This window comes from Gnatocerus cornutus, chromosome 1 (genome assembly GCF_029298725.1).
Source record: "Gnatocerus cornutus isolate USDA-ARS CGAHR chromosome 1, icGnaCorn1.1, whole genome shotgun sequence".
Classification (NCBI taxonomy): domain Eukaryota; kingdom Metazoa; phylum Arthropoda; class Insecta; order Coleoptera; family Tenebrionidae; genus Gnatocerus; species Gnatocerus cornutus.
The window spans coordinates 17812438-17833881 of record NC_142233.1 but is presented as its reverse complement, the minus strand read 5'-3'; the positions used below and the strand labels follow the sequence as shown (position 1 = coordinate 17833881).

The 21444-nt window shown below is 34.9% G+C and overlaps 5 protein-coding genes and 2 long non-coding RNA genes across 13 annotated transcripts; 3 read left to right on the top strand and 4 right to left on the bottom strand.

Moving 5' to 3' along the window:
* The first annotated feature begins 1493 nt into the window (after window positions 1-1493).
* On the top strand, window positions 1494-6078 carry LOC148180713 (uncharacterized). 5 transcript variants are annotated; one of them, XM_088049368.1, is made up of 5 exons: window positions 1494-1700; window positions 1748-1909; window positions 5251-5379; window positions 5432-5458; window positions 5555-6078. In XM_088049368.1, exons 1-5 carry the CDS (start codon window positions 1607-1609, stop codon window positions 5767-5769), a joined length of 627 nt encoding a protein of 208 aa, XP_087905494.1. In that variant the 5' UTR covers window positions 1494-1606; the 3' UTR covers window positions 5770-6078. The 5 variants fall into 5 exon arrangements, with proteins under 5 accessions (XP_087905494.1, XP_087905507.1, XP_087905500.1 ...); XM_088049374.1 differs by lacking the exons at window positions 1494-1700; window positions 1748-1909 and adding exons at window positions 1991-2177; window positions 2232-2387; XM_088049381.1 differs by lacking the exon at window positions 5432-5458 and having other exon boundaries at window positions 1496-1700.
* On the bottom strand, window positions 3145-4622 carry LOC148180714 (lanC-like protein 3 homolog). Its single transcript, XM_088049327.1, has 2 exons — window positions 3985-4622; window positions 3145-3939 (listed from the first exon to the last, which is right to left on the bottom strand). The coding sequence occupies exons 1-2, from the start codon at window positions 4532-4534 to the stop codon at window positions 3203-3205; spliced, it is 1287 nt and encodes a 428-aa protein (XP_087905453.1). The 5' UTR covers window positions 4535-4622; the 3' UTR covers window positions 3145-3202.
* A 297-nt stretch (window positions 6079-6375) lies between the features above and the next one.
* LOC148180712 (uncharacterized) lies at window positions 6376-8711 on the bottom strand. Its single transcript, XM_088049410.1, has 5 exons — window positions 8506-8711; window positions 6959-7097; window positions 6815-6907; window positions 6662-6760; window positions 6376-6617 (listed from the first exon to the last, which is right to left on the bottom strand). The coding sequence occupies exons 1-5, from the start codon at window positions 8536-8538 to the stop codon at window positions 6493-6495; spliced, it is 489 nt and encodes a 162-aa protein (XP_087905536.1). The 5' UTR covers window positions 8539-8711; the 3' UTR covers window positions 6376-6492.
* Window positions 8712-8827: 116 nt separating this feature from the next.
* On the bottom strand, window positions 8828-9493 carry LOC148180711 (uncharacterized). The gene is made up of 3 exons (XR_015771055.1): window positions 9220-9493; window positions 9082-9174; window positions 8828-9033 (listed from the first exon to the last, which is right to left on the bottom strand). It is a non-coding gene; the product is annotated as an uncharacterized LOC148180711 (long non-coding RNA).
* Window positions 9494-11096: 1603 nt separating this feature from the next.
* LOC148180710 (uncharacterized) lies at window positions 11097-18275 on the top strand. 2 transcript variants are annotated; one of them, XM_088049425.1, is made up of 4 exons: window positions 11097-11291; window positions 11996-12126; window positions 17795-17923; window positions 17970-18275. In XM_088049425.1, exons 1-4 carry the CDS (start codon window positions 11155-11157, stop codon window positions 18095-18097), a joined length of 525 nt encoding a protein of 174 aa, XP_087905551.1. In that variant the 5' UTR covers window positions 11097-11154; the 3' UTR covers window positions 18098-18275. The 2 variants fall into 2 exon arrangements, with proteins under 2 accessions (XP_087905551.1, XP_087905548.1); XM_088049422.1 differs by lacking the exons at window positions 11097-11291; window positions 11996-12126 and adding exons at window positions 13990-14089; window positions 14440-14612.
* LOC148180708 (uncharacterized) lies at window positions 18265-21027 on the bottom strand. Its single transcript, XR_015771056.1, has 3 exons — window positions 20831-21027; window positions 20663-20779; window positions 18265-18720 (listed from the first exon to the last, which is right to left on the bottom strand). It is a non-coding gene; the product is annotated as an uncharacterized LOC148180708 (long non-coding RNA).
* Window positions 19200-20696, top strand: LOC148180709 (uncharacterized). 2 transcript variants are annotated; one of them, XM_088049429.1, is made up of 5 exons: window positions 19200-19525; window positions 19578-19693; window positions 19743-19857; window positions 19908-20051; window positions 20104-20696. In XM_088049429.1, exons 3-5 carry the CDS (start codon window positions 19746-19748, stop codon window positions 20205-20207), a joined length of 360 nt encoding a protein of 119 aa, XP_087905555.1. In that variant the 5' UTR covers window positions 19200-19525; window positions 19578-19693; window positions 19743-19745; the 3' UTR covers window positions 20208-20696. The 2 variants fall into 2 exon arrangements, with proteins under 2 accessions (XP_087905555.1, XP_087905561.1); XM_088049435.1 differs by lacking the exons at window positions 19200-19525; window positions 19578-19693 and having other exon boundaries at window positions 19700-19857; window positions 19911-20051.
* Window positions 21028-21444: the final 417 nt, after the last annotated feature.

The following is a 21444-nucleotide window of genomic DNA, read 5'->3' as shown; positions in this document are numbered from 1 at the left end:
TGCAGAATTTCGCGCAGAATCCAAAATTAAAAAAAAACTTGTTGCCGAATTTCCACTGGTCGACAAACCTTGGACGAAGCTTCAGGTCAGGACTCGGAGGTATTTAATAAATATGTACTTTTTTTTTAAATGTTAGATTTTTGACTCGTCTCAAAAAGAAAAATTTCTTTGTATTTTTTGGTCTATAATTTAGTAATTTTGCGAAGCTTAAAAGTAGTTAAAAAATAACACCCTCTGCAAATTTCATTGCGTTTGGACAAAAATTGACAGAATTAGATTTTTTTTTAAATGTTGGAGATGTTTGGATCTTCTCTAAAAGAAAAATTTCTAAAATTTGTGTCTTTAGCTTTATAATTTTGAAATTTTGTACAGCTAATAAATAGTTCAAAAATAGTGATCTTCACAAATTTCATTGCTCTAGAGAAAAAAATGACAAAATGGAGAATTTTTTTGAAAAATGTTGGAGTTATTTGGGTTCTCTTAAAAGCAAAAATTTCTAAAATTTGAGTCTTTTGTTCAATAATTTGGCAAATTAGTACAGTTAATAAATTAGTTCCAAAGTAAAACCCTCCGCAAATTTTTGGATTTTTGGCTTTTAGAAAATTGGCAGAATTAGATTTTTTTTTAAATGTTGGAGATTTCTGGCTCTTTCAAAACTATGCGTTCGTTTTACAAATAAAAAATTTTAAAATTTTAAATTCTTGTTCTAAAATTCTCTAATTTAGTATCCTCAGAAAATGCTTCTAAAGCAAGAAGTCCACAAAATTTCACTGCTTTAGAGTTAAAATTGTCGGATCTAAAGAATTTATTAAAAAAAAATTAGCTTTTGAGTTCTACCTACATTTGACAACATCTAAAATTCTTAATTCTAGATCTAGAAATGTGTAATTTGGAATTCTTATTAAACGCATCTAAAGAAACAAGTTCACCAAATTTTGTTACTGTACTGTTAATACTATCGACTTTATAGTGATTTAGTAACATTTCAATTTTTAGTTTTTAGTTCGTTCTATAAATGAAACGTTCTAAAATGTTTGCGTTTTATTCTAAAATTCTGTAATTTGGTATATTTAATAAACTTTTTTAAAGTAACATTTCCATCAAAATCAATAACTTTAGCGTCAAAATTGTCAAATTTTCAAGGATTTTTGAAATTTTGTACACTTCATAAACATTTTTTAAATAACAAGTCCACCAAACTTTCCAGCATTAGCGTAATTGTTAAATTTACAGAATCTTTTAAAAAATTTGAATTTTTAGTTTTTCCTAGTCAAAAAATTCGTGATCTAAAATTCTAAAGTTTAATCTCTTAAGTAACAAGATTACCAAATTTGACAATAGTAGGCTAAAAATGGTTGAATATACAGAATTAAAAAAAATTGAACCGAGTTAAAAGCGATTTAATTTTCGATTTTTCCCACCATTGGAGTTACAAAAGAGACAAAAATATCTGCGTGGTTTGCGCGAGCAGTCTAGCCATGCAGACGGAAGAATGAATGTGGCGCCGATGATGCAACCGGCCTTGATAAGTCCAGTTTGGAACACAAACTGTACCTAACCAACAATAGCATTTTAAGTTCTAATTTAGTTTTTTTTTTATGACAAAATGCCCCAATTTTCGGACTACATCCCCTTCACCATTATAATAATAATTTGTTTTCTCATACTTTTAAGTTTTTCAATTCACAAGTGCTGTTTTGGTATGTTGCCATCGAGCTTAATTGTACATTAATACGTTTCTTTGAAGAGAGGTCAACGTTTAAAGTTACGAGATCGGGCAGAAGACGAAGGGAGAGTCCTTATTCGAGTTACCAGAATATTCCGCCAACCCGTGCAGCAGCCCCACCTCGAGCGACCGCTGAAGAGTCTTCCTTGGAGGATGATTTTGTTACCGTTCCTGATAACAAAGGTCTGTTTAAAATTCAAGCGGCAAGTTCGAACGTTGCGTTCTCCCCATGTTCGCTATTATTAAATTCGTTACGTCATTACCCACACTTAGTAACACTCGCGGAGCCGAACGCAGAAGTCATAAATCGCAACACAACCACAACTTTAAAGTTTGAAGTTATTTTTTCGCCACAAAATGTCCCATTTCCACTTCCAGGACAACCCTTTCACCTTCATCCTCGTTATAATTTTTATTTTGTTTATAATTTTTGTCATCAAGTGCTGTCTTGGTATGTCAACACCACGTTCAACAGTTTCGTGTTTTCTAACTAGTTTCTTTGAAGATAGTAGATCAACTGTTAAAGTTACGAGGGGACGAAGTCGTTATTCTAGCTATCAGAATCTTCCTCAGAGTGTGCCCACCTCTGCAACAGCCCCACGTCCAGGGTCTTTTGAAGAATATTCTTTGCAGGATATCGTTGCTCCTGATGTCAACACAGGTCGGTTTAAAATTCTTCTTCCGGTGTGGTTAACACTTTTGAATGTTGATAAGAGTCCGAGGTTATCGGTACGAAATGGTTGCAACTTAGTACATAGCGCCCCCTCAGGAAGTAGTAAATGGATGTCCATTTGTGTATAAATAAAAAACCATCCGCCGTGTTTCCGCCGGCTATAAAAGGAGAGGAAGGGAAACAAGTCCAATCTTTTTGGCGAGAAATGATCAAAACGCAGCAGTTCCGAACGGCCTGTGAACGTGGTGATTTAATTTTCCTCATGTTATATTTTTGGCTCAGCGAGCGTCACTTTCTATTGCGCATTACAAGTTACTGCAGCAACTTCTCTTGATTTCCGAACGATTCATGTGACTCTTTTACCCCCATTGTCTTCCAATTCCATCAATAATCCGCAGCATCGCGACGCCAATTAGTAAACTCTCGCGTCTATGCGGGCGTCGGATTAAAATAACTCCGCTTGACTGTTGGTGCTGCTAGAGAAAATGGATGATTACCTGTTGCCAGCCATCGGACCCTTTCTAGTAGTTTTGGTTATTGTCATTTTCATATGCATTTTGAAGTTCTGTCTCGGTATGTTATTACAATTATTACTAATGCACTTCTCACGAAACGAATTCAAGATAATCAACGGACAACCAAAACCACGAGACACCGACATTCGGAGAATTGCTATCAGGATGTTTACCATAATATGGGACACTCGCCCTCGGCTCCACTGACTGAAATAACAGCATGCGACACCTTGGGAACCGATGGGTTTATTGTACCATCAGATGAACGTACGTTACAATTTATAACTCTCAAAACACGTCAGAAAATGGGAAAACTGCCGCCTGGGGGCACAACAAATCCCCCAGAAAACACGCCGTTCCGGCAACCCCCTCGTACAAGCTAAACGGGTAGTCTGGAGTCCGCGCGCTTTTCAAAAACTCTTCAGATTGCATGAATTTCGCAAAATGCGTAGCTCTGTGGAGATACTTGGGCTGCTGCGTCACTCTGTACAACAGTAAGAAAGCGTAGCCGTTTCCGGCGACTCCGTGACAAATTCCGGGTCCTTTTTTCAACAGACCTCTCGCCCAGATTAAGTCGCCCATTTTTTCGCACGATTTCAAGTATTTCTCTTCGTTCCACACCAAGTATGCTTTGGTCATGAGGTAGATCATCCCTCCAGCCCCATGGCACCAATGGACTAATTCGTTTGGTTCCCCTAGTTCGTCGGTGGCGCAGGGAAAGTTACCTTCGTTGTCTTGCAGAGACAATAAATAGTCCACTGAGGTTTTCACATCAGTGGCGTGAGTGGGGTTGGTCTCGAGATAACCATTGACGCTTAGTAAGGCTTGGAGGATTGTACACAGGCCGTGCGCAGCCCCTAAATATTCAACTTGATAGTAAGAGTACATGAGGGGGCAAGGGCTGCGGTGGCGTTGCGCGTATTTTCGCCCAGATTCCACCATAACGTTGCACAAAGTGTAAAGGTCACTCAAAGGTGGTTGGGTGTTTGTTTCCTTACATAACCACAGTGCCCCCAGAATGTAACCTACAACACCAAAATAGAGTCAAAACAAACAGTTTGTTTAAATACCAGTTCTGCCAACAAACAACTCGTCAGAACCACAAGACAAAAAGTTCATATCCTTGCAGATATTCCCAGCTTCCAGAAAAGTCTTCTTAAACTTCTCGCTCTGCTCAGTGTCACCCATAGCTTTATAAACCGCTGAGGCAACAGCAAAAACGCCGGAGCTCCCCAAAACAAACGACGGGATGTCTTTAGGGGCAGAGCTACGAACCGCGTTAAACGCAGGACTTAGATACTCCACGGCTTTCGTTAAAAATCTCTCCCTCTGCTCACTCAAACTCGCTATTTTACTCAGATGGTAGTACATGTAGGAAATTCCAGCTGTGCCCAAGTAGAGACCATCGCGGCCGTTTCGATCTGTCGGTTGTACGGCTTTTTCAATGTCCTTGACGATATTTTCGATGAATTTCGTGAGAAAGTCGTGCGGGATTTGCGTAGCGAGGTCTTCGCCCCCATGATCGGGCATGGTGTTGGGGAAATACCTTCTCGGGGCCATTTTTCTCTTCAAAGTAACGTCGGAAAATGCACGGGACAATCGTCGGAAAATTCTTGACATTAATTTTCTCCAGGAAAAACTACATTGTTGTTATTTTTCAAAACAAGTGACAGCTGTCACTAAGCAGCGCTGCCAATGCAACGGCGCCCAAGTCACTAGAGTTTTCAAATTTTTATTGCGATTTCAAGGAGAATTGGGCGTAATCGATGCGTATTTTCTCCTGATTATCGATTGTTGGTGTTTTGGTAATAATTAGAGACAGTCAAGTCAGTTTTTAGCGTGTTTTTTGAGTTGAAATTTCTAAACTTTTGTTTCCTTGAGGTTGGTAGTGTTCGAACTTGACAGATCTCATTATGATTGTCAACTACTATAACTAGCACTAAAATAGTTATTTAACAATTAACTAGTGTGGATGTAAATTGTGATTCCCGACCAGTGTAGTGTAGTAGTTAGACGTAGAGTCCACTTTGGTTAGAAATGCTCTAACTTGCTCAAATCGCGAAGTGTTACGTTGGAATGATTCACGTTTTTTCGTGTTGTAATTCAACGTAATAATAGTCATAGTGTTAGAAAACTATGGATGTATTCATTCCTATCGTTATTTTCGTGTTAGTCTTTATATTATTTTCAATTTGCGGTTTTTGTTGTAAAAGAAAACGCGAGGGCACAGTTTACGGACGTAAGTGGCCAAATTAGTCCATGAGACGTTTAATTTAATTACCAATTAATTACAGTAGCTACTGGGAATGTCACTGTATCAGGTCAACCTATTTCAGCTTCACCAGTTGTGGTGCCCCCTTACCCAGTGGAGGCGCGCCATCCCACACCTCAAGCAGTACCCCTAGGCCCTGGGTTTGCAACACATAATCCCCCATACCCCACACACACACCTCATCCAGTACCTGGTTAGTATAATTAGCGTTTTCATTTCGTGTCATAACTGACTGTTTTTCATAGCTCCATTCTTCTATCCTCCACCAGTTGGTATGTGCATTATTGCATTTGTTTTTTTGTTTGATTAGCGTGTTGTTTTTTTTGGTGTTGTTGTAGGAGTAGTTGGTGACTGTTTTGTTGTTTCAGGTGCTGCTCCGTACCCCCCTGTCATAGGTCATACACCTTATCCTCCAGCTTCTGGCGCCGCGCCTTATCCCCCAACAGGTCCCCCTGGGGCTCCATACCCGGATTACTCAGCTCAACCCCCGTCTTACTCGGAGGCTGTTTCTCAACCCCCTGTACAACCACTACCTCCCAAAGAAGGCTACTCCAAACAGGCTCCATATAATCCCAATTATTAGAAGTGTGGGGATTTCAGTTCTTTATTGTAATGTAATTTGTCAATGTCTGACGTTTCCACACTTCAGGTTTTTTTTTTTTTATGAGATCTGAACAGCACTCAGTGTGTCAACCTTCTGTCCAAGAGCTCCTGAGGCTCTAAGATTGTTTGTCATTTTAAATGTGATAACAAGTGCTTATTTAACTATATTAAGTTCTTTTTTATTTTTATGGAAAATATATTTTTTGTGTAAAAAGGATTTTATTTAAAATCCTCAATGAGTGTACAGAAGTGATCACAGTTTGTTAATAAATATATTTTAATTAATTTGGGAAGGCAACGAATTAAATACCTTTTCGTATTTACTTTTCAAACGTAGTAAATTTGGATTTATGCATATTTAACAATGTCGCAGTTAACTTGATAAGCTTTTTTTTGTAAGTGCCAACTCATGTTTTATCGGCTTAAACTACAATTCTGTTTAAAACAAACTCAAAGATCCGAGAGAGCGGAAAAATACTTCAACACCATTGATTACTCGATTATATTTTAACTAAGTAAAGTAGGTCATATTAGGCAAGTGCATTAGTTTTTTACCTTTTATATCGATACATGACTTTGCAATTAATTTAATCGAGTACTTTAATTTTTATTTATTAAATTGTTGTGTTAAAATCGTAATAATAAAGTTAACAACTATCATAAACTCATAAGAAAGGAGAAGAAGGCTCGTATTAAAAAAGCCCTAAGTATAATTGGGGTTGTACGGCGACTGTTTCTGATATTCGTCATTTGTGGGTATTTGAATGAGTTTCAGATCCTTTACAACAACATGATCACCTTTGAATTCGACCCCTGGAGTAGTATAATCTAAAAAACGATGTAAAATACTTTAATTACCCCAATTTTCTTACCGAAATTAGGTGGCAAAAGCTCCAAAGGAACAACAAACCGATCGCCGATGCTAGAAATCCTCCGATGCCCAAATTGCGCGTTATTCGAAGCTGGTGGCACTACGAAAAAAAATTACTCCTTCGTCCTGTTGTTACTTTACCATTTACCATTACCAGAGTATGTCGGCGCGGCGTTCACAGCGTTGTAGTTCGACGGCACCGTATAAATGGTCGAAGAAGCCGGTAAACTACCAGGATGATGCCTCCCTTCAAATTTGTTATTAAATTTATCAGCGATGTTCAGAAGTACTTACTTACGTCTTCCACATCTAAGGCAAGATAACAAGCACATCGTTACAAGCACGATTATTGCAGATATCAAGGCCCACAGTAAGATTGTATCTAAATCCATTAGTTTGGATGTTGATGATTCATCTTCATTTTGAATATCTCCCACCTAAAACGTGTTATCACTAAACCGAAACAATGAAATCTTATCTACTAATCTTTTGAACAAGTGCGTAGCATGAAATGTTGGAGTTACGTCTCGGCGTATCGATATCTCTTTAGCTACTGATAGGAAGGAACAAAATTCCGTTTGTTTGTGTTGTTATCACTATCGGAGTGACACAATTGTGAAATAAACATTGATTCAATTTTTTACATGGAATGCAGCAGGTTATGCATCCGTTTTTTCTCTCGCAGAAGTAATTAGGTACAACTGCTGGAACTTATCTCAGACTAAATTTCCTGTTTATTCTGATAAAATAAAAAAATATTACGAAATATGTTACGATTTTTATATCTGATAACAGTTGTAGTGACCTTGCGACATTTCGCAACGTTGTGGTAGGTACATCTAATCAATTAAAGTCTTTGAGCACATTTTTTCAAAAAAATTGAGATGTGTGAAACGGGCTTTCAAAGTAGGCATAATTACAATACTTCTTGTAGGTCCATCTTCACCTCAATAAAAACTCAAATAGCAACCCATGGTGGTTGCCATGACGTTTTTCAAACAATTCAATTGTTTCGTGAAAAGTGAATTGTTCGCGTGAAGCGTCATCAATGGGTGAAATTAATCAAAAAACTGCAGAAGCGGGGCGGATTTTAGTTCTTAGAAAATTCGAAATAGAAAAGTGATTATATGAAGTGAAGATTGTAGCAGAAAATTCAAGGAAAATTGGCCGAACATTTGGATCATCGCTTGTCTGAACTGGAAGTGGAGCTGGAACTTAGGTAGGTACTTGCATTTCTTCCACAAGTGAATCTCTCAATTTACCGGAAATTCAAATTCTTCAATTTACATTAATAAATTAATAATTTTACCTAAGGCAACTATTTTGCTGCCATGACAACGTGTCATAATGTGGCGGATTATGCACAAATTTGAATGCGTCAAACGGCAATTATCAGTCTACTCGATTACAAAAATATTTATACATACCTACATAATAAAATATGTGTCATTAATAAGTACAAATTAATTCTACAATTGTATTAAGTTTTGGACAGTTTGTTTAACCGCAATTTATAGAATTGTTGTGGGCAGTTGTAGCTTGTGGGCAAAAATATACGTTAAATGAATGTTTTATTTACAAAGCTGGCTAATTTGTAAATGTAATTAAGCAGTAATTAGTACTTACTTATTAGTATTACAAAACAAGTTATAATTACTTTTCATTTGCATGAAATTATTAAAACGAATTAAAAAAAAATCATGAAAGACTGATAAAACAATTGCTTTTTGATCAGTTTATCAAGACGTGCTTCGGGTACTATAAATCTTGAACTATTAGATAAATCAACCACTCCAATTTAGAGATAAACTATACAATAATTCTGCATTCACCATAGTTACATACCTCGTAAAAGTCTTGTAATCCATCAGGCCACATCACAAAAGAACATGTCGAGTACAAAGACCGTAGAAATGACTAAAATTCAATTCACAAAGCAAAAAACATTAATTTTAAATCAAACTTTCCTACGCAAACTTCACACTTGACTGCGCAAGCCGCAGGTGAATTTTGTGGTCACGTGTCACAGGTTAAACACAGACCTCAAGGTTATTATTCAACACCTCAGAGGGGGTTATTGCCTAAGAAACATTTCGTATCTAATTGACTTACCTTGTTAATCTTGTCCGCTTTTAAAATTACATTTCGAACGGTCTTTTATGCAATGAATATTACAAACTGTCTTTATTACAAACAGAGATCTGATTACAATAAAACTGTAATCTTCCTGGTTACTTATGTTAGTTACAATCACATATGATTGAGGATGTTAACGAGATTCGCTGGGGTATCCTGGGGGAGGATCGTATGGCGGAGGCGCCTCGTAAAGCTCAGAGTACGCCGGAGGCGGAGGTCTACTGCTTAATGAGTTATCTACAATGAATGTAATGAGAGCGCTGGAATGAGTACGAAGAGACGTACCTATTATAATGAAGTCTTCTTCTATTATATAGATGTTGGAGGAGGCATTCGCCAGGTTACCATCTTGAGACTCTTCTCCCATCTTCCGCCCAACTGTTAAAAAAAATTAGGCGTGTGTTAAACTCGAGGACTACTCACCATGTCGACAAAACTGCGTCAGTTTGACTATTAAAAAAATCACCCCAATCAGCACCAAAGGAAATCCCCAGTACTCCATTGTTGTCGCTATAAGATCATCTTCAAACTCTGTTGTGTTATTGTTGAGTTTTTCATTATTATATTGATTCAGGATCGCAATCTTTAATTGCACACTTGATTGGATTTAGATAATCTTTCCGATTACAACTCTTCAAATTTTTTCGTTTTGTTCGTCTTTTTTAGTTTTACTGCCATGATGGATTAGCCTCACGACAATAAATCCGATCTGTTGTCACAAGCCGCTAAAAATATTTCGTAAACGTCACTTGGTAAACATCTCCGGAGAGATCTTAAGCGCTTTATTCGCCATTTATTAAAAAAGGACGCAATTAGTAGTAAAAAAACGAGTTCGTAATTACAACACGTTTATTAAGTGTTAACAACTTCGAGTAACAACACATAAAAAGTCGCAGTGAGAGCACAATGTTATTTGAACTTGTGTTTTTCGGTTTGTGCATTGTGTTATTTTTTATCCATCTGTTGTGTTCTTGTAAATATTATTATGACCGGAATGGACACAAAGATGGTGAGGATTTTGGAATTTTGAATTGACTTTGGTGTTTAGGTGCATTGTTGACTCTATTCTTCTTACGTCAGGGAAGATAAGATAAAAATCGCATTGTTTGAACAATAAACAGATTGTTTGAACGATAATGTCGAGAAGATATAGAAATAATTGTAATAAAAAATAGTAGTGTGTTTGATGTACGAAAAAACGCCGAAAACGTCTTAAATCCTTCAAAAATAACTAATTTGTATTATTGTAAATTACATAAAAACTCCAAAAAAAACGTAAAAAAAATCCTTGTTGTTCAGCATTCGAAAATACCATTTTTTTCGTACATCTTAAATCGTTAAACAAACACTAAAAATATTATTAAAATTTGACATGAGATAAAAAAACATTTGAATTCAGGATGTAGTCACAGCTATCTAAATAAATACCACAATAAATCCAGGCGGTCTGGCGCTCCCACCTCAAAATCTATTTAGTTATCATCTTTTTTTATTGTTTTGTGGCAAATCAGTTTTGTTCAATTTGACGTTTTATGTGCAAAGATTTAAGTGCATCAGTAAATTTTCATTGTGTCGACGTAATCTCTTCTAATTTGTGTACAAAACCCTCAAGATTAGTGGAATCTTATAATCTAAACAAATAAAACGGTATTTAACATTCATAAAAACACCAAAAGGTGAATGAATGAAATCTTCTCTGAAATAAAATCAGAAAACAGTTGGTTTAGATTACAAATGTCCTCTCAATGTCACACATTTTAAAATTTTTATCGTGTAATTCGTTCCTGATGCAAAAGGTGCAATGGTGGTGTTATGTGATTTAGGTTTTGGGGTACAAAAGACGATCATGTAGATACCAACCCCAAATAAAAAAATACTGTCAAAGTAGACACTTGCAACTTCTTGGAAAACTAAGTTAGTTGACTTTTTTTTTTATACCTGTTTGTATTGTGTGTTGTATAACCGATTCGCACTGAATTTTTCGCAGGTAAAGTCAAAAATTTTCCAGTTTTGACATTGTTAACTAAATTTTATGAACCAAATTTGTACTAGAATTGAATGACGTCACCTAATTACTGTGTACCCATCTAATTACTGCTTTTAAACACAAACAATGCAACAAAATTAGATCGTTTTTTATTGTTTCTTCTAGTTAAAACAGGCATTAAGATCTTAAAACGCGTTGAAAGTGTTTTTTCAGTCAACAAAAGCACGAATTAAACACCGTCTTTAAGTATTGTTAAATGTTATCTTATCAGTCTCCTGAATAAATATACTTTTATTAAGAATCTAGCTGCTTACTTGCAAAACTTTAGTGTGTACGTAAAGTTGAGATGATTTTCATCTTATTGAAAAAAAATGGTAGACCACGAAGATCAAATTGGTTTTCTTATTGTGATTGTGGTTCTGGTGGGCCTAATCCTTGGAATCAGGAAATATTTGCAATATAAAAAGAAGTTGTTTAAGATGACGGTTCATGAGAGACACACAGGCAAGTATTGAATTTTTTTTGCGGCAATCAAATGATGATTGTTTTTAGTACATATTAATTATTTGGATTTTTTTTTAATAATTATTATTTAGTTTATTTATTACCAAATTTAGTGACAAAATTTATATACATTTTTTTTTATAAATGATCGTTAAATTGGAGTAGATTATAATGATAATGTGTAGACGCTAATGTAAAGTAGGTCAAAAGATATAAAGTGTGACATCACGTAATATGAGAACATTTTCGGAGGTTAAATTTTTTTTTTTAATTAATTAACTATATTATTTAGTTATACAATTAAACAAATTAGATCAGATAGCGCAGTTATATGCACCATTATCTTATCTAAATTTATCTTTACCTTTTCCTTATGCAGTCCCAACTAACTGCTTCTTAGCGTAACACCAACTTGACACCATCGAACTAATCAATCTATTCCCCTCGTGTATGTAAACATAAATAATCCGATAATGATTTATGAATGGAACTGTTCTTTTGAACAGTCGCACCTCCAACCTTAAAAGTGGTCATAAATTCTTCATAATCTTTATACGTATGTTTTATCTTATCGCTAATCCAACAATTTATAAGCTCGTTCGTCATAATTCCCGCGAATCCCTCCATTAGTTCAAACGGTTTTGCCATCAACTACGTGAAAGAAATGTACGGTGAATCGGTCGTCGTTGCTATCATTGCAGTTCTTAGTGTTGTGGTGGTTCTTGTCGGTTTAGGAGTGCTTATTGTGACTTGTTTCCGTAATAAGAAAGGAGAAGGTGATGGGACACAACCACAAAGAAGCAGGAGATATATAAACAGAGCTGGACAAATTGTCTTGAGTGAGTTCTGGGTCCAACGGAGCGTCAGAGATAAAATGTGACGCGTTTTGCAAAAGCCGTATTAAGAGGGTTTACTGGGGATTATTTTATTTTTTAAAAGATTCGAGGAGAGTGAAAAGGTTGAACGGAAATTTTTTGTTTTTTTTTTGTTTTGTACCACTTTCAGAGAGCGAATCTTGAAAAAAAAAATGAATGACGCACAAAGTGAAAGAAATAATTTTATTTAATTTCAAGAATTCGATGTGATCCTATAAATATCCTGATAAAAAAATTAAAGTTATCATCTTTCAATAAGCAGAACTAAACGATTTCTTGGATATTTTTCTAGGAACATTAAAAATTAAAAATAAATTCGTTATTACCAATAAAATAAGTAACTAAGCCTGTATTACAATATAGTAGTCCTGTTATCTAACATGTTAAATGCAGTGCCAAAGCAGGAAAACATTATTATATATTATACTTATTATTTCCTGTTCATAAATATATCTTATCGATTGTGCAAATATAAATAAGAAAAATTATTTTTTATAGTTAAAAAATAATGTGCGGCTTTTAAAGGATTATCATTATTCTTATCGTAAAATAGATTAAAGAAAATAATTAAAAATCAAAAATCAAATAGTTTTAGAACCGTGGCAAAATAAGAAACAAATTTTCCTGTATTCTTAGGTCGACTCAACGTTCTAATTTAGAAATTATCTAGTTGCCACAAATAGTACCTACTCACGTATTAAAATTTTGAATTTTTTATTTCATGAATTAATAAGGCTCCTTATTGAACACTGGAAAAGATAAATAGCCCTAGATAGACACTATTAAAAAAGAAATCCACCTCCGACATTTTAATGCCTTGATAAGAAGAAAATTTTAAGTATAGATAAGAACAATTCCTTCCATTAATTTCAGTTCTATCTGCCAATAAACTGCGTTAATCACAATGTCACAGCCGGAAATAATAATTATTGCATCAATAGTCGCATTTTCTTTGATATTTTTCTGCGTATGTTGTCGGAAAAGTCCTCGAAATCGCATGAGACGTCACCGCGGAAGACGAAGAGTTAGACGAGTGCGAAATTTACCACGTAAGTGCTATTTTATTGACTAAAGTTATTCCAGTTATGATTGATTATTCTGCATAATTTGATTTAAGTTTAGACTCTTTTGTTTGAATAGTTTGACCAGAGATCTCAACAATAAAACGGATTATCTTAATACCAACATATAAACGTAATCAGGCGTCAAAACTTATCAATACAACTTGCGGTCGTTGAAAAGCGGTGCGAAAAAAGTACTCGAAATTTGACCAGATTAGACGTCGTGTTAAGTCTTCAAGTTTATCGTCATTTCCTTTTATTATAGAACTTGAAAACAAAAATGATTGGTGCTGGGTGGATTGCCTTAATCGCAAGTGCTGGTGGATGTATTGGTTGGCTATGTTGTTTTTGTGGAATTCTGAGAATTAGAAACTGTCTTTGTGGGTCTCGTATGAGAGGAAACAGTAAGTAAAAACGAGTGTGAAAATCTCTTATCAGAGCGAATGACAATTCAGTTTTTTTGTTTGATAACGGAGGATTGTATGAATGTCAATCGATCTTCGTCGTGTCTTATATCAAGTAGTCCACGAAATTTTCATTTAGGGTAGGCCATGAAGAGAGAGACAAACATAGATGTCATGTGGAGTGACATAAAGTGTTTTTTTTTTCTCAAAGCCTACCCTAAATAAAAAATGCTTTGTTATTATTAAAATCGCACTGGGGCTTCATGACTTTATATTTTTTAAACAAGTCAATAACTCAGCGTCATCTGTCTACAATTGATTAAGAGATTAAATGGGATCTGTCACCTATCATATCTAAAAGCCACGCACACGTTAATCAGTTTGATTTTGTTGATGGCTCAGTTTCCTGTTCGTGAGTTTTTAGTGAGTTTATATTGATCGGACGACACATGTTGAGCGAAGGTGAAAATTTTTCCATATGCAGTTGTAGATCATCCATTATTAGACGTTTAGACTTATCAGTAAATGACAACTTTATGGTACTCTAGGCTCTTGTTTTCTGCCAACAGTTATCTCGAACTTGCGTCAGTTTATTGTTAAATGACGGTTTATTTTTAGTAGTTTTGAATAAATATGTATGCACGTGTAGTCTAACATTTCTATTGTTAATAATTGTTAGGCCAATTTTGGCAAGCGTTTGTCATTTACTTTGATTGATTTTAATAATGGGGATCTCCGACTCAATTTCCTAGTATTTTGATATTGAGAAGATATGTGTTAGATAAAACTGATGCTTATCTATTACATTTCAGGTTTGTCTTTTCATTTTAACGTTAGTAAACCATGGGAGACACTGAAATAGTTATTCTCTTAATAATTGCATTTGCTATATCGTTTTTGGCGTTGTGTTGTAAAGTAATGGCACGAATCAGTACTGATCGGTCTACTAGAAGTCATCGTACAAGAAGAGTGGAAGGCTTACAAAGTAAGTTTTTTCTTTTCATCGTACTCACTAAATTGTATCGGATCAGTTGCGATCTGTCACGGAATAGCAGAATTTCTTATCTAATCTAATTCTTAAGCAAACAGTCATAGCGATCGAGCATGAGTTTAAATCCGGATTTTATATTTCATGTTATTGAAGAAACTTTTTTCGGTGTTTTAACACGAAGAAGAGTTTTCCCAATAAAGCAGGTTTTTTAGTCTTGAAATAATGTTCAGAATTATAAAAAATGTGAAGATATAAAAATGTGAGTGAAGTATTTATTGTGTTCTAAGCTTATCACACAAATTATTTTATTATACTATACCAATTGTCTTTCATTTCATTGAAATTGTAGACAATAAAAAATGACACACCGATTCTAACATTTGACAATCTAATTCGGTCGATATTTTGCTTATTTACGTCTTAAAATTTCACGTAAAATTCAAAAAGGCAAGATTTGTTAAGATCGGTACAGAAATAACTGAGTTATGAGCGATCAAAGTTTCGGATATTGGATTTTGATTTGGAAAATTTTCAAAGCTCGATATCTCAGAAGCAAAAAAAGATTTTGAGAAACGGTTTGCGCCATCGTTTTTCTCAGCTCATTCTACTTTAGAATAAACTCTCAAACGTCGAAAATTCGATGGTCAATTTTTTGGGCAAAAAAAATTTGCGACTCAATAGATGAAAAATTTTCAATTTTTCAGTTTTTTGATCGCCCCTCGTAAACTATTTGCCCGATTGATCTGAGATTTGATCAGTGGATAGATCGCAAGCTGTTCTTTCGATCGATATACAGGGTGATTTTTTAAAAACGGCAGGCGTTGTAGAATTTTTATTTATGAACTGATTTCAAAAATTTTAAAAACAAATTGAATGGTTTTTAATTTACTATAAACTGATGATTTTAAATTTTTTCTAAATGTCTTAGTATTTTTTGGGCGATACTCAACTTTCTTATTTTAAATTGGAACTCTTTTTTTTTTCATAATTTGGAAGATATTAATTTTCTTGATTCAGAAATGTGTAATATGCTCAACTTTTACAAAAAATATTTAAAAAAAAATTATCAAAATTGAAAAAAATAAGCAATAAAAGTTAATAAAATCTAGGTGCATGGTGTAAAATAAAAGAATGCCGTTATTGTAATGTCAAAAAGCAGCAAAGCAGCAAAAAGGTGCAAATTTGAGCTGGATGAGTTCATTTAAAGCAAAATTTTGCGCTGAATCCAAAAATATTATTATTCTCGTACGTCAACAAATAACTGAATTAAAGGCTAAAATTTGCGGGCTGTCGCCAGAGGGCCAAAATTCTGGAGGTTCAAAAACGATTTTCTTCGATATCGCTGGAATTATGGCAAATATAAAAAAAATCTTTTCGGAATCGCATTTCTCGCAATTTTTTACCTTAGAAATCGATTTTAGATAAATCGAATTCAAAATTTTCATTTTTTTAATGTGCCCTTTCAGTCTCTAATTCAGACTTGGTCGATAACTCGCTTATTTACAAAGCAATCTTAAACTATTGGCGCTCAATTGACGCAGAAGTTTACAAATAACTGAGTTAGAAGCTTTTTTGGTGACTTTTAGTTCCTTTAAACATAAACCTGGATAACTTTCAAACTAAAACACATAGAAAGATGCGGTTTTCACCATCGTTTTTCTCGCACTGGTTTAACAGGAATAACTGTTGCTACGTTTAAAATCTGAAGTACAAATGGCGCAACCCCCTTTCAGCCTTTTGATAAGATACGTTTATTTTTAGATCATAGCGATAAGAAACTAGCCTCATTTCCGTTTAAATGATCAGTTTAATTCATTTTTCCAAAATGGCAGACGAGCAAATAGCGCTTGTAGTAATTGTGCTATTAATTATGCTCAGTTTTATTCTATTTTGTCGAAAATGGTGCCAAAGTCGAATGCCAAAACCCAGGATTAGAAGAGTGGGATGTGAGTATCAATAAAATTGTTAATTGTGACTTTTGAGGTAAAATTTATTTTACAAGTTTTTTTTTTAAATAACCTTCATAACTATATGAAAAAAATAACTTTATCTAGCCTTGTTCGTTTCATAAACGCAATCGACTTTTTATTTATTATTATTAGATACAAATCTTTATGAAAGTTGACATATTCTATGAAGGAATTAGAAACGAAACACATATCGTTGGTTCTTCAAAACTAAAAATAATTCGCATCGTTGGACTCTGGTCCTTCGAAGATTCCATTTCTCCAATAATTGTTCTATTTATAGAGAAAAACACAGATAAATTAAAAAATAGAAACTCAAAGTGTCTCGATAAGATTATTGTTCCAATCTTAATCAATCGGAAGAATGTCTTCCATAGAGGAAGCTGTTTATGCTTTTGTGGTAGTTTTCATCTGCGTGGCGTGTTTTTTATTTGTGAGACTCTGCTCTAAGTCTTTTGCGAAAAAAGTTCGGACCGAAAGGTTGAGGAACCGAGTAAGGAATATGGTTTTTAGTAAGTATCCGAGGCAAATTATCCATCAGAGGGGGTATTGGTTTATAATTCCATAAAATATATTATGCAGAATAAAAGAATCTACATATTATAGTATAATACATAAAAAATAATGTTTTTTAAGTCGAAATTTTACAATCACGCGTCGTTATCTGTCCTTAGGAGTCGCGACATTATCTTAACAGTGATTTTTCGTTAACAGATAATAGATCGAATATCAAACTGTACAAGTTATTCACATTATAAAAATGACGCCAGTAACTCTCATTGCTGTCATTATCAGTGGTGTGACTTGCGTTGTCTGTTTTATTTGGGCCGCTTGTCTAAAGTACTGGGAGCGAAGTAGTACTGGTAAGAGTGATCTAATCGTTTTTTAAATATTCATGGAGAGCGGTGGCCTTGCCAAGATAAACCGGACAATTTAGCCAAATAATTATACGTCCTCGGCAAATGTTTACTTATCTCAGTTAAAAACAAATAGTAGAACTTTACTTCAGAATGTCGTAAACAACACACCACACAAATGGTGCATGTTTCGCTCCCGACACTCCTTTTCCTCCTTTTCGTCGTCTTATTGTTTATCCTGTACGTTGTGTTGCAATGGAAGATCGGCCAAAACCGAAAATCTTACCAGTTGGTGTGTTAGTGCTATGCTTGGACTGCCGTGTTCTTCGACTGACCTTTAACTTTGTTACAGCGAATCAACAAGAGGACATTTTCAACATCAGCAGTCGAGTGCAAGGACAAGGACAGTGGCCGACTCACGACACCCATGTTTCGATAGACCACTTCTCCATTGCCAACGAAATCAACAAATACAATGATGGTTTGTGATTGGTTTTTATTTACAATCTTCTAACTTATGGTTGCAGATCCTCCGACGTACGAAGAAGCTATGACTATTGCAGCTTCGAACAACAACACTGTTGTACCTGCAGTTGTACCAAAGACAACGACGCCTAGTGCTCCAGCCACAACACCCGCTAGTGCTAGCACCTAAAGTATTAATACTTTTGACTCATGTGTAAATACTGTACTATAATTCAATCGAAAACTTGTGATAAGTTGAATAAGTTGTGAGAATGAATCTAGTGACTCGTGGATGTTGTATGGTTGAGTTAATTTAAGTTATAATTAAATCTCAAAAAGATTTTTTTAATATAGGGACGTAAAGAAGATTTATAGTTTTATTTATGAATCTATGAAGGATACAATAAAGTGTGCTCTTGGTTTGAAGGTTGAAGCGACGCGGAAAGAGAATTGTGTAGCTCCAAATTACCACATTTCACGAAATAATGCGACACGGTGAAAAACTTATCTCGTTTTTTCGAGTCAGAACCACTTCAAATTGGTTTAAACAGGTGGATCTTCAAAATTAGTTGTTGATCTTTACATTTTGACCTTTTAAACTCTCCTAAGTGTGCTGTGAAACCATTTTTGTGCGTCATTTCCTACATATTCAATTGTCCATATTCCAACTTTTTGTCCCTTTGAAAAAAAACTCGTCGTCAGTGGGCTTCGAAATTTTAAGTAATGTCTTTGATTGTTTCTGTCAAATAATTTGACATTTCAAAACAGATGAAGTCCTTACTCTTGACTTGTCAACTTCTTCTTTAGTTGTACCTGAAAACGACAGATCTTGAGTTCTTTAGTGGAATCAACAGGAAGCAGACAATTCAAAAAATATTTTTAAACTACTTATTGGACACTTAAACATTTTGTTTATTTTTATAGATCAATTGACATGTGTCAGCTCATGATTTATCTGTAAAATTTCAACAATAAGTACGTAGTACACAACTGTGCACGTCAGTGTGCAATATCTACGCATACTAGATAGAAAACATGACAACTCTAAAATTGACAAATTAGAAGTAAAAATTTGGTTTTGGCGCAGCATTTCAGTGAACGAAATCATTTGAAAAACGCTCTAAATCGACTAATTTTGATATATCTGAAGCAACGATACAACTTACAAGTCAAGAACTCTCAAACCTATCTAAAACAAAAGATTTCGCAATTCAGTTTCTGCTGACGTAGGTGCGATGATAGCCACCTTGTTATTGTACTTAAAATTTGATATGAAATCTCGAGGAACTCAAACATAAAATGTTCAAACTTTAGCTCACATTGAACGAATAGCCCAGTCAAAAATCAAAGTGTCATGACTTAGCCGAATTTTGCGACCTTCCCGAGAAAGATTATATTAAAATCCTGTACAAACGAATCCGAATCGAATAAAGTAAAATTATTATCATTGAACAAACAAATTTAAAAAATAACAATGGCGCCTTATCCAAATAATTTACGAGCAAACTTCTCTGATTGTCGTTTTACCTACACCTGGGGTTAGTGCGGTAAAAAATGGGCTAAGAACTTCAGTTTTCCCAAGGCGTTTAACTTGGCTGTTAAAAATGTAAACTTCCAGGTAAGTTCTCAAATTCAATTTCATTACGCCCATCACTTTTGCTTTATTTCAGATTGTTTTTCACAGTTATTGTGACACTATAAATGTACGAAGACTTGCATCTGGATCCCAATCGTTTGTTATCTAATCTCCCAATTAGCCAATCGATAATTTCAAATCTTTAATGGGGTTTGTACCTCGCACCTGATATTCCGACGAATTACAATGTTCTTTGTAGAGAATGGACATTGAAATCATTCTCTTAGTCTCTCTGATCATCGTATTCATCGTTTCGTTTTGTGGATTAATACAGAAAATACGAAAATCGTACGAACGGGACAGAGAATACACAGGTGAGTTGATCCCTGATAACTCAAACAAAGGAAATTCGATCGTTTTCTAGCAGAACGAATAACGAATGCCTCGTCACCGCCGTTGTCTCTCAGCGAGATCTACATAAATCCATCGTTTACCACTGAAGCTATTTCTCCGGGAAACCAGTCGGAAAATGTGGCGGTTTTTCCAGGGGCGCCACCACCTTACATAGGTAATTTACATAGGCAATTCGGAAAATTGGTGTCTTGAAATGTTTGTTGTAGATGCTTACTATGAACCTCCACCAAAATACGAAGATATCATTAAAATTGAGAATGGAGAGGCTTCTTGCTCGGGTGTGGAGACGAGGGCGGTCGAGCCAGGATAGTATGGAAACTTAGCCACTGTAATAACTAAGCAATTTTTTACTCCTGAAAATATTATTGCGAATCGTTAGCTGGATAAAATAACGTAATTTTTAATATCAGTCAAAATGTATCGATTTGTTCCTCACAAGCTTGAGAATCTCTGCATTGTTGTTTTTTTTTTCAAAATAATGTGATGTTTTCGTACTGATATTACTTGTCAGGAGTCTCGTTTCCTGTAAACATGATAGATTTTGTATATTTACACGTGGCCTATTATTAGGCTAAAACTTTCCAGCTTTGTTTACTTAAAAATAGCTTCAATTTTTTAATGCTGTAATATTACTAACAATAAGTATAACATTACGATTAAACAAATTGTTGTGATCCTGATGGAAACCTTCAAGTTATAAAAAGATCATCGGGATAATAATAACACATCATTAATGATATAAGAGTTTAAAAAACGTTTAATTACCTAATTTAATAAAATCAGTTTTTCCGACACTTGACCTGACCTTGTGAAATTAACAACGCTTCCTTTGCCTTCCAAATTCTACTTCTGCCGTGACCAACAGCCCAGAATTAGCAGATGCTGAAGACGCCGAGGATGGGAAACGCACGTGAATGATCAATTCTTACTCACCATTAGTAGATGCAGAAGACCCGGAAGGCCCGGAATTTTGTCCGGCAGTAAAGATAAGCACGCAACATCACCACTGTTTCAACACTTGCATAATTTACATTTGTGTTTACTTTGTTTGGAAAAAAACAATGTCCTATCAACCGTTGCCATGGCAACAAGTCACAGATAACTTGTTACATGACGAACTCAAAATAATTTTGACGTATGTCAGAAATTTTCCAAAAGAAATGTGTTTTGCAACGTAAAGGCCCTTTGGCCCTTGTTGAAGGTAAGTGTGCCCTACGTCCTTTGTAGCTTAAATAACTGTTCATTTGCGCATCAGTTTTGTGGGATAACTAAAGCTTCACGAATTTCCAGTGTTTTGTAATAAAATTACGAAAAAAAAAGAGTGCAGTTACATAAGCACACTTTGTTTCAATCTCTGGCCAATTCCCACTGACTTTGTTAATTTAATTACTATTTTATCGCTAATTAAAATCCTCGTGTATCAAAATAATGTTGACGAATTAATTAACATCTAAATCGTATATTTGGTAGTTATAAAAACAAATATTTGCCAGAAAAACAACAATAAACGGCCAAACAAATTTTCCTTCATATGGCCATTTCCAGAT